The 13,040-nt window shown below is 46.9% G+C and overlaps 2 protein-coding genes across 6 annotated transcripts in view; one reads left to right on the forward strand and one right to left on the reverse strand.

Moving 5' to 3' along the window:
• The window catches only part of TCTN1 (tectonic family member 1), a 15,279-nt gene extending 8,441 nt beyond the window's left edge, over positions 1–6,838 (forward strand). Inside the window, exons 7-15 of one of the 3 annotated variants that reach the window (XM_037375531.1) lie at positions 996–1,016; positions 1,457–1,582; positions 2,171–2,296; positions 2,682–2,764; positions 3,099–3,239; positions 3,536–3,692; positions 4,788–4,913; positions 5,242–5,386; positions 5,892–6,838. In XM_037375531.1, the coding sequence (XP_037231428.1) occupies positions 996–1,016; positions 1,457–1,582; positions 2,171–2,296; positions 2,682–2,764; positions 3,099–3,239; positions 3,536–3,692; positions 4,788–4,913; positions 5,242–5,385 (924 nt within the window). In that variant the 3' untranslated portion in view covers position 5,386; positions 5,892–6,838. Of the gene's footprint in view, positions 1–995; positions 1,017–1,456; positions 1,583–2,170; positions 2,297–2,681; positions 2,765–3,098; positions 3,240–3,535; positions 3,693–4,787; positions 4,914–5,241; positions 5,409–5,891 lie in introns of those variants that run through there. The other 2 variants (XM_037375532.1, XM_037375530.1) reach the window with 2 other exon arrangements.
• On the reverse strand, positions 6,705–12,718 carry HVCN1 (hydrogen voltage gated channel 1). 3 transcript variants are annotated; one of them, XM_037375533.1, is made up of 6 exons: positions 12,656–12,718; positions 10,906–11,147; positions 10,291–10,395; positions 9,592–9,823; positions 7,401–7,513; positions 6,705–7,054 (listed from the first exon to the last, which is right to left on the reverse strand). In XM_037375533.1, the coding sequence occupies exons 2-6, from the start codon at positions 11,110–11,112 to the stop codon at positions 6,989–6,991; spliced, it is 723 nt and encodes a 240-aa protein (XP_037231430.1). In that variant the 5' UTR covers positions 11,113–11,147; positions 12,656–12,718; the 3' UTR covers positions 6,705–6,988. The 3 variants fall into 3 exon arrangements, with proteins under 3 accessions (XP_037231430.1, XP_037231432.1, XP_037231431.1); XM_037375535.1 differs by lacking the exon at positions 12,656–12,718 and adding an exon at positions 12,012–12,432; XM_037375534.1 differs by lacking the exon at positions 12,656–12,718 and having other exon boundaries at positions 10,906–11,916.
• Between the last annotated feature and the right edge of the window lie 322 nt (positions 12,719–13,040).

The following is a 13,040-nucleotide window of genomic DNA, read 5'->3' on the forward strand; positions in this document are numbered from 1 at the left end:
GTGTGACAGACTTTACCTGCATCACCTTCAGGTCTCCAGCTCATAGGAGTGTGTTCTCTGCTGTGACATTAGATGAGCAGACTGGTCTCTGTATCCCGTCATAATTCTGCAGAACTTGCTTCAGGGTCAGAATCCAGTTTTTGGTCCCTTCCCGAAGATTGTGGATTGAACACTCATTGGGAAGTCACAAAAATAAAACTTTTGACAAGATGGTGCTCTGTGTGAGTATGTTGCAGGCCTGATTGATGACCTTGGTCTGACATTTCTGCCTTCTCATGAAAATTGGATGGAACTTTTTCAGTGGGGCAGCTGTGCACGTGTGCATGGCCACATGCTGTATAACAAGGGTACTTGCTTCTTATTTGTTTTGAGACCTTGAAACTGTGAACTCAGTACTGTCAGAACAGGACAACAAAAGCTCTTCATTTCTTTGGGTACTAGCAGTCTGTCAGACTTTGAATAGTTAGAGGTGGTTTTGCACAGATCTGCAATAGGAACCATGTTCTCTGACGCCCTCAGTAGGTTAAACGCTACGATGCACTGTAACACTGATGCCATGCTGAGATGCCTTTTTCAGGCCACCTTTCTGATGCAAGTAAACTTTTCCAGTGTTTCTTCTTAGTTCTGAGTTGCAAATAGAGTGTCCAAGGGAAACACTAGATTCATCTACTACTTACTAAATGCGTTGTGTATTTATTTGGAATGTAATTGAAGCTACGCCTGATGGAAAACTGATGGAAATCAGTAAGAATCTGCAGTTACTGTTAGAGGAAGATAACTGGACTTTAAGATTTTGCCTACTAGCCACAAAGAGCAGCAGGTGTTTTCACACTACGTGGATACTGTGCTGTATATCCAATCACTTCCACAATGTAATGTTATTGGAATGATAAATAGGCAAAGCAAGTTGAGCCTTAACTGCTTTACTTGACTTCTACTTGTAATAGGTCATAACCTTTACTATTGTTTGAATTTGTGCTTTTCTTCTTCTCTAGGTGCCCAAATCAAGTCACATGGTAAGTATCTGTCTAACTTAGTTGGAAGAGCTGGGAGCAAAATTCTTAGTTATAGTCACTGGGAGTTTTTCACTGAGTTCATCAGAACAGGGACTTTATCCATAATCTTTCCAGTAAAAAAATGCTATTGTTTGCTGTTTGCTATCAGTAATGCTACGTAACAACTCCAAGATAATATGCTACCTGCACATGTTTATACTGCATACATTCCCCTCATATAAAACTCTCTCTCTGGAAATAACTGTCTAGTTACTTTAAAATTTAACCTTTTGTTGAACTTCAGCAATACATGTAACAATACATGTGACATAGTAGTTGTTCAGAGGATTATTGACTGCTGTTTCTGTGGGGCAGAACCCGGAAGGGTCACAAATATAATAATGCAGAAAAAGCCAGAAATAATTATACACAATATTCAGAAATGACATTGTTTTTTTCAGGTTAATATTACTGTCCAGTCCATAGTTGTCCAGTCTCTGAATGGAATGCGGACTTTACTTAATAGTAGCGATGCCCTCAGGCTCCCTATGATTTCGGATGAACTATGCATAAATATAGTTCACGGGGTACGTATGAGAGTTCTTTTCCTCCTCATGTGTGATGGAAAGCATGTATGCATCAAATCACTTCTGATTCACAAATTGCAAAGATGTGAGAAAGGCCTTGCACAGTTTCCATATACTGTGACAACTCCAAAGCAAACGTGACAGGAAAAACACTGACTTTGGGATAAAACAGAGTGTTTTGCAACAAAATAATAGCTATATGCAAGGTAACATGGAGACAGGATGAAACCCTTTGCTATGATTACTGTGTTTCTGTGACATAACAGAAAATAATAGCATGAGTTTAGAATCTGCATTATGCTTGGGAGAAGATGACTTCAGGCACAGTGATGGCAGAGACAAAGGCGTACATGGTGCACATCACCTCACCTTTTAATCTTAAGTAGATGAGCAGAAGAGATGTATCAAGAAGTCAGTTTTGAAGAGGCTCCAGCCTCCAGAGGATATAGTATATCTCTACTATGTAGTTAAATGTTTCTTAAGCAAGGAAGAAAGAAAACAACATTTGCATAATTTTAAATTCCTATTTTCTAGTTTCATACTCTTATGTATTTGCTCTAATTAATATCTAAAATGTTTAATTTTCAGGTGAGCTATCACATTACATACACAGACACAGGAGAAATAATAGAAGCAGCTGCTTCTTTTGTTTTGGGGGTAATTAACAAAGAAGTACTTTCAATACAGCAGAGCTTTGAAATCAGCTTTACTCAGGTAACTGCTAGAGATGTTACAGATGACTTGTTGAAAGACATTTAATTACAAAACTTATTAAACTTGAATTGGAACAATTGTTAGCAGTAAGGTAAAATATAACTTGCCCTGGATACACAAATGAGGCAGCATTTCAGAACCGGGCAGTAAAGGCCTCCAAAGTCTGTTTGTCATGTTTAGAAGACTCATCTTGTGACTCTGTACAACTGCATCCAGTGAAAGCAAAGCTTGCCCCAATGTTAGAAAACTGTTCCAATCTTACAAAGCAGCCTTACTACTGTCATTGTTCAAGGCGGTTAATAATCCTAAAGTAACAGAAATATTTCTGTGTTTCCCAGACGTTTCAGCACTGGATAAGAACTAATACTGTATGTTTGCACTGCAGGTCAATACAAAGCCAGTTCCCCTCAGTGGTAATCCTGGTTATGTTGTTGGACTGCCTATAAGAGCGGGCTTCCGGCCACAAGGATATCCTTTCCCTGTTGAAATGTTGTTTGCAGCACTTGTTCTGGTCCATCTTCACAAACAAATCTATAAAATATTATCGGTTCTTTACCAAAAGTAAAAGTGTGGTTTCTTGGCTATGTTTTAGAAGGAGCGAATGACTCAGTTCTGACTGCAGTCTCCTGGGATTTTTTAGTGAGATAGATTTAGATCTTCATTGTACACTGTAGTGCTCTTCACAATCTAAGAAGAGTCTTGAGCTATTACAGCATTTTCAGATATATTTTAAAGATATGATTAAGGATTCTTTCTTCATGATGTATATCAAGTATTGAATTTGCCTTTAACTGTGTGTTACATCTGGCATCATTCAGAACATGAACAAATATGGTCAACTTACCATTCTGCAAAGTACATCCCACCAGGACTGTCTGGCAGCACAGGGAGCCAGAATCCCAATATTATTTGGTTATAACATGATATCAGGCTGTAAGTTACGGTAAGAAGGTATTTCTTTTTTTGTTATTTATTTATTTAGTGTTTTTAATCCTCTGACAACCCTTTCCATTAGGATCTGTTCAGGTATACATCTGTAGGAGTATTGCGAGTGGAGCATTTAATTATAAAAAATGTCATTTAATTAACGATGGTCTTTCTCTTGAAAAGATTGTGTAAATTAGCAACTGTAGCCAGAAGGCTTGTACAGTGTATGAGAGCAAGGAGAAATTACTACTGTGCCAAATTGATGGATTTTGCTTTAACTTACCTTTTTTATTTTTTTTTTCTTCCTGGAAGAATTACAGCAACTATGAAATGCCAGCCTTTGGCTCAAACCCTCCTAGATTTACTGAAGGGACAGAGCTTCCCTGAATATGTGGCCTCATTTGGAAATTCTCAAGCCCAGGATGTGCTCGACTGGGTGCCGATAACTCATCTCCACACCTCAGAACAGGTGAAAGTTACACCACTACCACCACCCCTTCACTCTTGCTGTCCTCCCTCCCAAGATCTGTACCTGTACTGCAGCATCAGCTTAGGCTTCTCAGACATACAGGGAAAATAAATGCAGAAACAAATTGGAGGGAAGTCCTCCTGGAATGTTCAGAAATGAGGAGTTTCATTCCTGCTGTAGAAGACGGGGTTTACTTTTAATGAAGCTGGTGCCCAGGCACCTCAGTTATGGATCAGGACAGCGTGTTAGGTACAAAATGAGTTCTAGCCACAGTTTAGAGTCTTGTTCTTCAGATGGGATGAAGCGCAATAAAGTAATAGATAAACAGATTAAATAGGTAACAGATAAAGTTAAATATAGTAAAGATAAAAAAATAAAAAAATAGGTAAGAAAGAAAAGATCAAGAGTGAAGCAACAGAATTAGAGTTTCTTCTTGGTGCTCTTATGCCAGATTAGAGTAAGAAAGCAAGAATCCTTTAAAGCACAGACACAGTATACTCAGGTGACCCAAACACTACATTTAGCCTTAGCATTTTCTGTACGAGTCCCTTTTCCTGCTGATGCAGCACAGTCCCTGCTGCTGGCAGTAGGCAGTGCTGCTTGGCAGTAGCTGAATGACAGCACCCCCTCAATGACAGCTTGTATATAGGTTTCTTGCATGCTTTTGCAACTGAACAGTGAATGATTTAGAAACTTCACAGTTCAAGAAGAAATACCTAAAAATATTTAAGATTGTAGGCTTCAAAATTCTGCCGTGGCAGAGTTAAGGATTTTCTACTATCCCAGTGATATTATTAAATAAGTCTTCCTCCTAAAAAGAGCCACCTCAGCACTATCACCAAGAGCCAAAGTCCTGCCTGAAGTGCAGTTACAGAGTCAGTTTGTCACCTGTGAAGGAACTGTAGGGACACCCCTGAGCCAAGGCTGCGAGCACCTGTGCTGCAGCACAGTCCAGGGCACAAGTATGGTGTAGTTGCTCTGGTAACCTCCTGGAGCAAGCTTTCTGGGGGCATTCTGCTAGTTTAATATGATGAATAATTAATGTGGTTGCTTCTTTATAAGTCAGACAGTGAGAGAATTTGTAACACTTTTCAGAGCTCATGCCAAATACCAGTATCGCTTGAAATAGAAGTGAAGTGGACTAAATATGGATCCCTAGTCAATCCACAAGCCAGAATAGTGAACGTTACAGCTACAATCACTACCACCACATTGAAGCAGGTATGTAATCATATTACAGGATTTAAGATAAAAAGAATGGCTTGACAGAGATGCAGTTAATCTCTTTAGATAAAGGTAGCACTTCATATTAGAGTGTATTACACCAAACAGTTTCTGTTCCAACTCAAACACAACAGTGGGCAGCTTGCCAAAACACACTTCAATAAAAATCTGTACATCACCCATGAAAAGAAACATGGAACTGCATATAAAGAAAACACCACTTTTTACAAATAACTGAAAATATTACCCAGGCCAAACAAAGGAATATACATGTGTCCTATAAAGAGAAGACTGAAGCTAATGACCATTTGTATTTTCATTGCAGCTTCCCTCAGGAAGGGAAAAGACTATTCCTATAACAAGTTCTGTTGTTTTCACTGATATTTCTTCACCTGCAGAGCCAGGCTATAAAGCTTGGCCCACCATTAATGTCAAGTTACCCTTTGATTTTTTCTTTCCATTTGTCTAAGGTAAGTATGCATTAAAAAAGAAGCTATATTTCTGCCTTTTAGTCCATTTCCTAAAGCAGTGAGATTTATCTAGTCACTGTGATCGGCCATCAGTTTAAGTTGTAGATGCACTGGGTTAAAATTGGCCAAGAGAGAAGGGGTGAGCCCTTGTGAGGGTTCTCAGAAGCTTTAGGGCAGACACACACACTCCTAAACACACATAAAGTGGAAAGTTCCCAATTATACCTCTCCCAAGAGGAAAAAAGGTTACAGTATGAACTAGATGGTAGCTCTGGCTGGCCAGTCAGCACAGGTACAGCCACCAGCCTCCCATGGATGCTCGGAAGCAGCGCTACTCTGAGCTACCTGCCTAGCAGTGTGGAGGCAGGGGGGGAAGGGAAGAGCACAGGGACACAGTACAGCTCCAAAGGAAAGTAGGCTTCGTTATCTGTGAACAGCGGAGCTAAACTGTTAATTAAAGTAATCGTGCTATTAAATAAGGCCTCTGCTTTCTCTATTTTTGTAGATGAATAAACTAGCTTTTTTTTCAAGCCATTCGTTAATTACTTTTCTTTAAAAATCCAGTTAAGTTAAACTTTCAGAAAAGTTCAATGACCCTTCCAGCTGACTGTGGCTGAAATCAATTGGAGACACCTACTACAGTCAACACCTTTCAAAATTCCCACTTACTGAATCTCACTCTTCAGCTGTAAAATAGTCTATCCACAGGGACCTTCCAATACCTGGAAAAGTTCCCATTGTGTCAGACACCACCCTGGTTCTTTTAGTACAGAATTTCTAATGGCTTTTCTGGAGTCTTAACTGTCCCCAGCAGTCCACTCACCTGCATCTGTTCTTACATATTCTATTTCTTTCATTGTATTGATTTATGAGCTGTGGAAACAAAAATTTCATAGCCCAGTGGGCTGCAAATGAACACTTAAAATGGAAGAGATGAGAGAAAGCAGTATCAGAACTCGAATCTGCTGCTGAGAACAAGGCATTGTTTGATGTAAGATGGCACATGTTTGCCTCTATTTTGGTGCCGACTCAATTGTCAACTAAAGGAGTGGTATGTTGGTATTTTTGAAGTGAATGTTATATAAATAAAAGTGGCACAAGCAGCAACAGAAATGAGGAAACTACCAACAATATGAAAAGAATGGTTGGCAAAGAAGAGATTTACTAATGATGAACAGTCAACTTGTGGAGAAGAAATGACCTTTTTGGCCTGAGTTCTTCTCATTTGAACTGCAAGTTTCTACAGGGTGTTGCAAACAAAGAACATTATCATAGAAAAATGAAATTATTTAAAATAAGTGGTACTTTTGTGGATGTATAGCTTGCAAAAGTGTGTCTTTATTAAATTATTTTGCGTGACTGTACAGCTGTACAAGAAAGGTCTTGTGAGATCAATGTTTACAGGGAGTATGCATGATTAATTTTCCAATAAAACTATTTTTGCAATCCCAAGATCTAATCAAAGTGTGGTCAAATAGAAAATGTTTATAGACAACACTATACAAGAGAAAGCAAAGAGACAGGAAAACCTTTCAGGTCAAACTGATAGATTTCAACACTGCACTCTCCAGGGCAAACTTCCCACCTTGGAAAACCGGCCTCCTATTTTGGCTCACTGATGAGTCCATGCTGCTTTAATATATTGTTAAGCCTCTCAATTTCTTGTTCCTGTAGGAGACAAAAGTCAAATCATTAATATAGCTCTTACCTTAAAATACTTTCCCAGGTTCTCACAGATCTTCCCGCTGCTGTAATCTATCTCATGCTGCAGTAAAACAGGACAACCTGGCTAAAGTAGGACAGAGGTAGCTGTCGTTCCTTGGCAAGAGAGGCAGCTAAGGGAAGCGCAGGCAGGAGCAGCAGGGCTTGTGGTTCCTCAGCCCAGCTTACCCCACAACTTTCTGATGAGGAAACCAAGCCGGCAGTGGCAACCTTGCAAAAGGGATCCCAGGCCAGCTTGTCCTGGGGGGCAGCCAGCAGGTAAACCTTGTTTAAATTACAAGTGTTTTCTTACCTTTTCTACACAGCTGTGTTCCAGTTGTTCAACCTTTGTCGCAAGTTTCAGGTTTGCTTGCTTTAGCTTGGACACTTGTTGTTCAGAGCGGGTCTTTACCGATAAAATGATTCCTGTGAAACAATTCACAGTGGATTCGTTTTACAATGCAAGACAGCCACGAGCAGGAGGTTAACAGTACACAGGCTCTGTATTTGAGCAGTTAAACGTGTTCCTCTTGAGCTCTGGTTCTGTCCTCTTCCACCACCCTTCCCAAGTGCTTTTCTTAATGAGGAGGGTTTTAAATTAGCCACCCCAGGGATCTGGATACCAATACTCTGCTGAGAAGAGGCAGTCTGGCTTCGGAGCTGAATTAATCAGTCAGACCGTCATTCAAATCCTGAATTTGAATTCACTCCCTTGGCAGAGCCTGGGGGTGGTGTAAGGGTGTAACCAGCCACTTTGTTGTCACAAGGGGCTGTGTTTTAACCAGTTTCATGTAGTCGGGAGCCTTGCTCTTAACAGCAGGCACAGGGCTCGTCCACCCCCATGGCCGATCGCTCCGGCCCGGTGGAACAGGACAGGGCACATCATCTGGTCCGTAAGGCTTAGGCTTTACCTCGTGCAGCTGCAGCAAGGGCACGCAGTGTCTCCTTACAGCAGAGGTGTCACTTCTCCACTGAAATATTGTTAGGTTATTATATGTGAACCCAGCACTCACAGTAAAGGCTTTTTTTTTCCCCCGCACTGTTTTTTTTGGGGGTTTTTTTGTGTGTGTAGCTTGACAAGAGCATCGAGAACATCACGTTCTTCCTACCCAACAGAGCTCTGCTCCAGCTGCCGACAGAATGATGTGCACAAAGGCAGGCACTGATGCGTGCCTGTGCTTCTAGCACTGCAGGCAGCAGCCTTGGGGTTTGGGGGTTCATTTCTCTGGAGACAAAGCAGCGATGCTGCTTATTTGCATTGATAACATCAGGCGGTCCCCACCTGCCTGAAACCCGGTCCCTATCAATCAACAGTGACGGAAGGCAGTGAACCATGCCTCAGTGAGACACAATACCCGCGGCTTGGGGCAGCTTTTCTTTGTCCCCTTTGTCGTTGTTTGGTGAAAAGCTTAGGGGGAAAACCAGGAGCACCCAGGAATAAGGAGATTTACTTGTAAAAGCAAAACTGGTTTTCTGCTGTACAGCACTGAAGTTCCCGTGGCTCACGCAGCTGCACATGAATCCAGTTTCTCTCTGACTTTCACTCCGAACTAGAGAGCCACAAGCTGCTCTCGTATCTTCCCTCTTCCTGGCCACTGCTGCCATCAAAATGGCAGCCAGGGGCTGCAGGTGATGGACATGGTCCCAGCTATCCTTTCCTTTTATCCCAACTAACAAGACATGGAGCTGCATCAAGCACAGAGCACCCACCAAAACTGCAGGATATCCACCAAAATTGGGGATAATCTCATTGCCACATTTTTTTCAATTCCAAAATTCTTTCCCCAAGAAGGAAGAAAATGTTTCCAGCTACGCTTTCTTCAGAAGTGTCTGAATTTACAACCATTTGCAACAGCTACAATTACCACAGCAGTCAGTGAAGACTGACTTGGGGACATTCTGTATTCCTCTTTTTATAGCAAACCCTTTGAATTCAAGCAAGAAAGATCCAGAGTGAGATCATGACATCCTCTGCAGCATCCCTGGAGGAGATGATGGAGTCACAGCAGAATATCAGAGCAGTAAAACCTACTCTGCTATAGAAGTAGATTCAGGAAGGCAGATTTTTACTCTGTTCCCCTGTTAAAACATTGTCTAAAGGATCCTCCAATGCAAACTTCAGATGGGAGCCATCTCCCTCCAGGAGAGAGGGATGCAAGAACAGATTATGGGTTGTTTTTAGGGGAACATGCCTGATACTGCTGTGCTAAAGCTGGGCATCTCCACTAGCCCGGGCCAGCTACCATGCCCCCATCACCCACGCATTATACCAACACAAGCAGCAGATTATTGCTGCTCCAAAGAAATTACAGCCTAATTAAGGCCACACTCCAGCAATGAAAACCGCATGGGTGAAACTCCATGTTCACTGGAAGAGCAAGACCCTGGGGTCTCACAGTTGGCTTTGAGAAGGGGACAAAGACACGATCCCAGATAATTCAGGCAAGGTCAGTGAATCCAGCCCATGCACCAGGGAGAGCTCCTGACTGGCCATGCACACCTACCATTGATAATCCTGGCCACCCGCCACAGCCGCAGGAGTATCAGGAGCCCGACAGCTTCAAACTCATGCTCCCGGAAAATGAGGACAACGTCGAGGATGAATGACACGACGACGACGATCCCGTCCAGCACTTCAAACTTGTGGTGGAAGAACTCCCAGCGGTAGACAAAGACTTTAAACCCCACCTCAACCAGGAAGATGGTTAAAATGGAAAGGGAGAGGTAATGGAAAACCTGGAAAAAGACAGTGCAAGTTTAGGGCCAGGGAACCCTCCTGTGTGCACATGAGCAGGGCAGGGCTGGAGAACCTCCACCGCTCAAGGGCACGTCGGATTTGGCTCTACAGGGATTATCCTGCTCTGAAGGACAAGCAAAGCAAGCGTGTGGCAGCCAGCGGCTTCAGGTAAGCCAGATCACGAGGGGTGAAGACAACCAGGAGAAGCGTGGAGAACATGATTCAGCTCTGCCACAGCCCAAGGAAACACCAAGCTGCTGCACAGCCTGGCACGAGCCAGGCCAGGCTGGCCCCCCATGCTGCGGGGCTGTCACACAAGTCCCTGCAAGACCTTCGTATGCCTGCAAGTGCCAGCGCGGCAAGGCTGAAGGTCCAGGTCCTGCCTTGCCCAGTCATCCTACCCAGCAGGCTTTGAACCACCAGAGAGGGAAATCACACTTTGTGTTGACATTTCTCTGCATTTTACCTTTGGGGTTATATTATATTTGTCCGGATGGATGATTTTCAGGTCCATAAGCAATTCCCCCAGAACCAACAAGGCATCCAGGATGACCAAGCAAACAACCAGGATCTGTCAGAGAGAAGAACCAACATGAACACCCTCCCAGCACAGACAGATCAGCAAGAGGAGCCGATGTGACCTTCAGCTAAATGTGCCCCAATGCCCTGCACCCCCAGTTCAGCTGGTTTTATTTCATGGAGCTTTCTGTTGCTCCCATCCAGGACTCCCACCCCCGCAGCCCCTGGTTAGTGGGTTATTTCTGCAAAGTCTCACCCACACGAAACCGCCTGGCTCCCCACCAAACCCAGCCACTTCCCACCGCTTGGCATGGGGGGGGTCTTCTGGAGTGCACATGCCTCTGCTGGTGCCGCAAGAAGCGTGCACCGAGCCTTGTCGCCGCTCAGGAAACACCTGCACCTGCTGCCGATCGGCTTGTTTCTGACAGGACAGCTCAGCTCGTGAGCTTGGTGCTGCTCCCAGCCCGCCTTCAGCTCCATCCCACATCAGCTTGGCTGTCACAGGCGCTTTTGGCCAAATCTCACTCCCATCTCCCTTTAGCCTGGGTTCATTCTGCCTCACCTGAAACCTGTGGGAACTGAAGAGCTTTTTCATCATGTCCTGGAAGGAGATGCGGCTCCTGGTGGGCTCCAGCTTGATCTCCGAATCTGGCTGCTTCTCCCCATTCTCCCCAGCCACCTCCTCCTCCTCCTCCCATTTCTGATAGTCATTGCTCCACTGCACGGGGTCATCGCCCACCACTGTGAAGTGCTTCAGGTACCTGGACATGACTCTGGATCAAGCTGGCATCACCTTGCCAATGTCTGCAGGACAAGAGCAAAGTGTCACCACTCCTCTGCAGGCTGACCAAAAATGCCAAATCTCCCTCGGTCCCCCGCAGCAAGCGTGACAGTGACGCTTCGTTCAGATGAGACGGCCAGTGTGGATGGGCCCTGCTGACGGGAAATTGCTTAATGGTGGTGCTGCTTGTTTTACATCACCTCCCACGGTGTGGTGTGACAAGGAGCCCCCACCAGCCTCCTCGGTGCTGTCTGCACCCTGTGGTGCTGCTCTAAAAGGAGGAACTTCCTCGCGAGGTATTTCCAAACATCTCAAAACAAAGCATCGATTACAGGAGAAAAAAAACACACCAGCCCTTATCTCGCATCTCGTGATGTGAGAGGAGGCAGCTGCTGATTTCTGTTGGAAAGAGCCATTGTGTTTCCGGACACATGGAAAAAGCTGTTAGACACTGATCGATGGAGGTTGTATTGGGCAAAAGCTGGAAGCAGGTGATGCCCTCCCCTTTGTCCCTCATCCCCTCCACGCTGGGGCAGGCTGCTTTTGGTGGGTTTGAGATGAACCCTCCGCTGCGCTCCCAGCGCTGCCCTGTCCCTGCAGGTGGCTGCAGCTGCAGCCCAGCTGCCCCCAGGCTAACGGGCACCCTCGCCCTCCAGCCAGGCCACCAAGCTGAAGAGCAGCCACCATTTCCCTTCGTTAACATCAGCGGCCCCCCTTATTTCAGCCTCTGCAGGCTAACCAAGCAGGTGATGCCTGCACCCAGCCTGGCCGGCGGGCGATGCTGTCCTCCCCCAATCCCTCCCTGTGTCCCCTAGAGCTGACCTCACCCTTGGCCATCCTGTCCCATCCCCGCAGGCACCCAGCGAGGGCCAGGAGCCATCCCAAACCTGCAGATGATCCCAGTTGAAGCTCGGCACGGAGAACAGTGGCAGGAGGGGCTCCATCTGCACCCTTGCAGCCCCACCAGCTTGCTCTTCCTCTCTGGGCAACCTGGCCAGACTCCCTGGCCGCCAACCCTGCCGAGAACCACTCTGGCCACCGGCGGCCACGTCCCCATCCCATCCCGGCTGTCTGTGCATCCGTCCTTGGCCAAAGCCACCCGGGGAGCTCAGCACAGCTCTTGGCCCGCTGGAGCTGCCGTGGGCCTGGCCGGAGGGCTCCTTGGCCGCGGGGTGCTGGGGGGCCACGCTGGGACCCGCTCCGGTGGCTACTGGAGGGGACATGGACCTCGTCGGGGATGGAGATAGCCCCCCGCTGGGGCACAGCGCCAGCACCTTCCCCCCGCCGCTCCCGGGCGCCGAGCGGAGCCCCCGGAGCGCCGCCCCCTCCGTGTGCAGCCCCCCGGCCGCAGCGGGACGGGCCCGGGGCTCGCTGGCGCCCGCAGCCGCCGCCGGGGGATGGGGCTGCCCGGCCTCCCCGCACCCGGGCGGGACCCCCGAGGGGAAGGACGTGGCGCGCCCCCCCTCCCCCGGGCCGGCGCTCACCGGGCCAAGCCACCTTCCCCCCCGCCCCGGGCCCCGGTACCCGGTACCGTGCGCGTCCCGGCTGCGCCCGCCGCCCTGCGCCTGCCCCGGTGCTGCAGGGCCGCCCCCGGCCCGGCCCGGCCCCGCCTCCCCCGGCCCCGCCGCGCCCGGATAGCTCCGGGGGGGTCTCGCAGCCCCAGCCCCCGGGGGGTCCCGCTCCGACATTTCCCGGTTTCCCAGCTTCCCCCGCTCAGGCTGGCTGCGAGACGTCCCTGGGCGGGAGCTGCCGGAGCCGGACGGAGTTTCAATTTTTTTTGGTGTTGTTTTTAAACTTTTTTTAATCAGCCCCACCCGACAAAGCGAGCGGGCACCCAGGGGAGGCGTGAATTCGGTCTTGTGCCTCTGCCGAGGTCCGAGCTGTGGGGCATGGAGGGGTCCCGCATAAGGGGGTGG

This window comes from Falco rusticolus, chromosome 1 (genome assembly GCF_015220075.1).
Source record: "Falco rusticolus isolate bFalRus1 chromosome 1, bFalRus1.pri, whole genome shotgun sequence".
Lineage (NCBI taxonomy): Eukaryota > Metazoa > Chordata > Aves > Falconiformes > Falconidae > Falco > Falco rusticolus.

Bases quoted from the DNA above. Each gene is read 5' to 3' on its own strand.
- HVCN1 (XM_037375533.1), bottom strand. From the start codon at position 11,112: ATGTCCAGGTACCTGAAGCACTTCACAGTGGTGGGCGATGACCCCGTG. The intron at 7,514-9,591 runs GTAGGTGTGCAT...ATTGTTTCACAG, and splicing joins GGTGGCCAGGATTATCAATG to GAATCATTTTATCGGTAAAG. The intron at 7,055-7,400 runs GTAAGAAAACAC...TGTCTCCTACAG, and splicing joins AACACAGCTGTGTAGAAAAG to GAACAAGAAATTGAGAGGCT.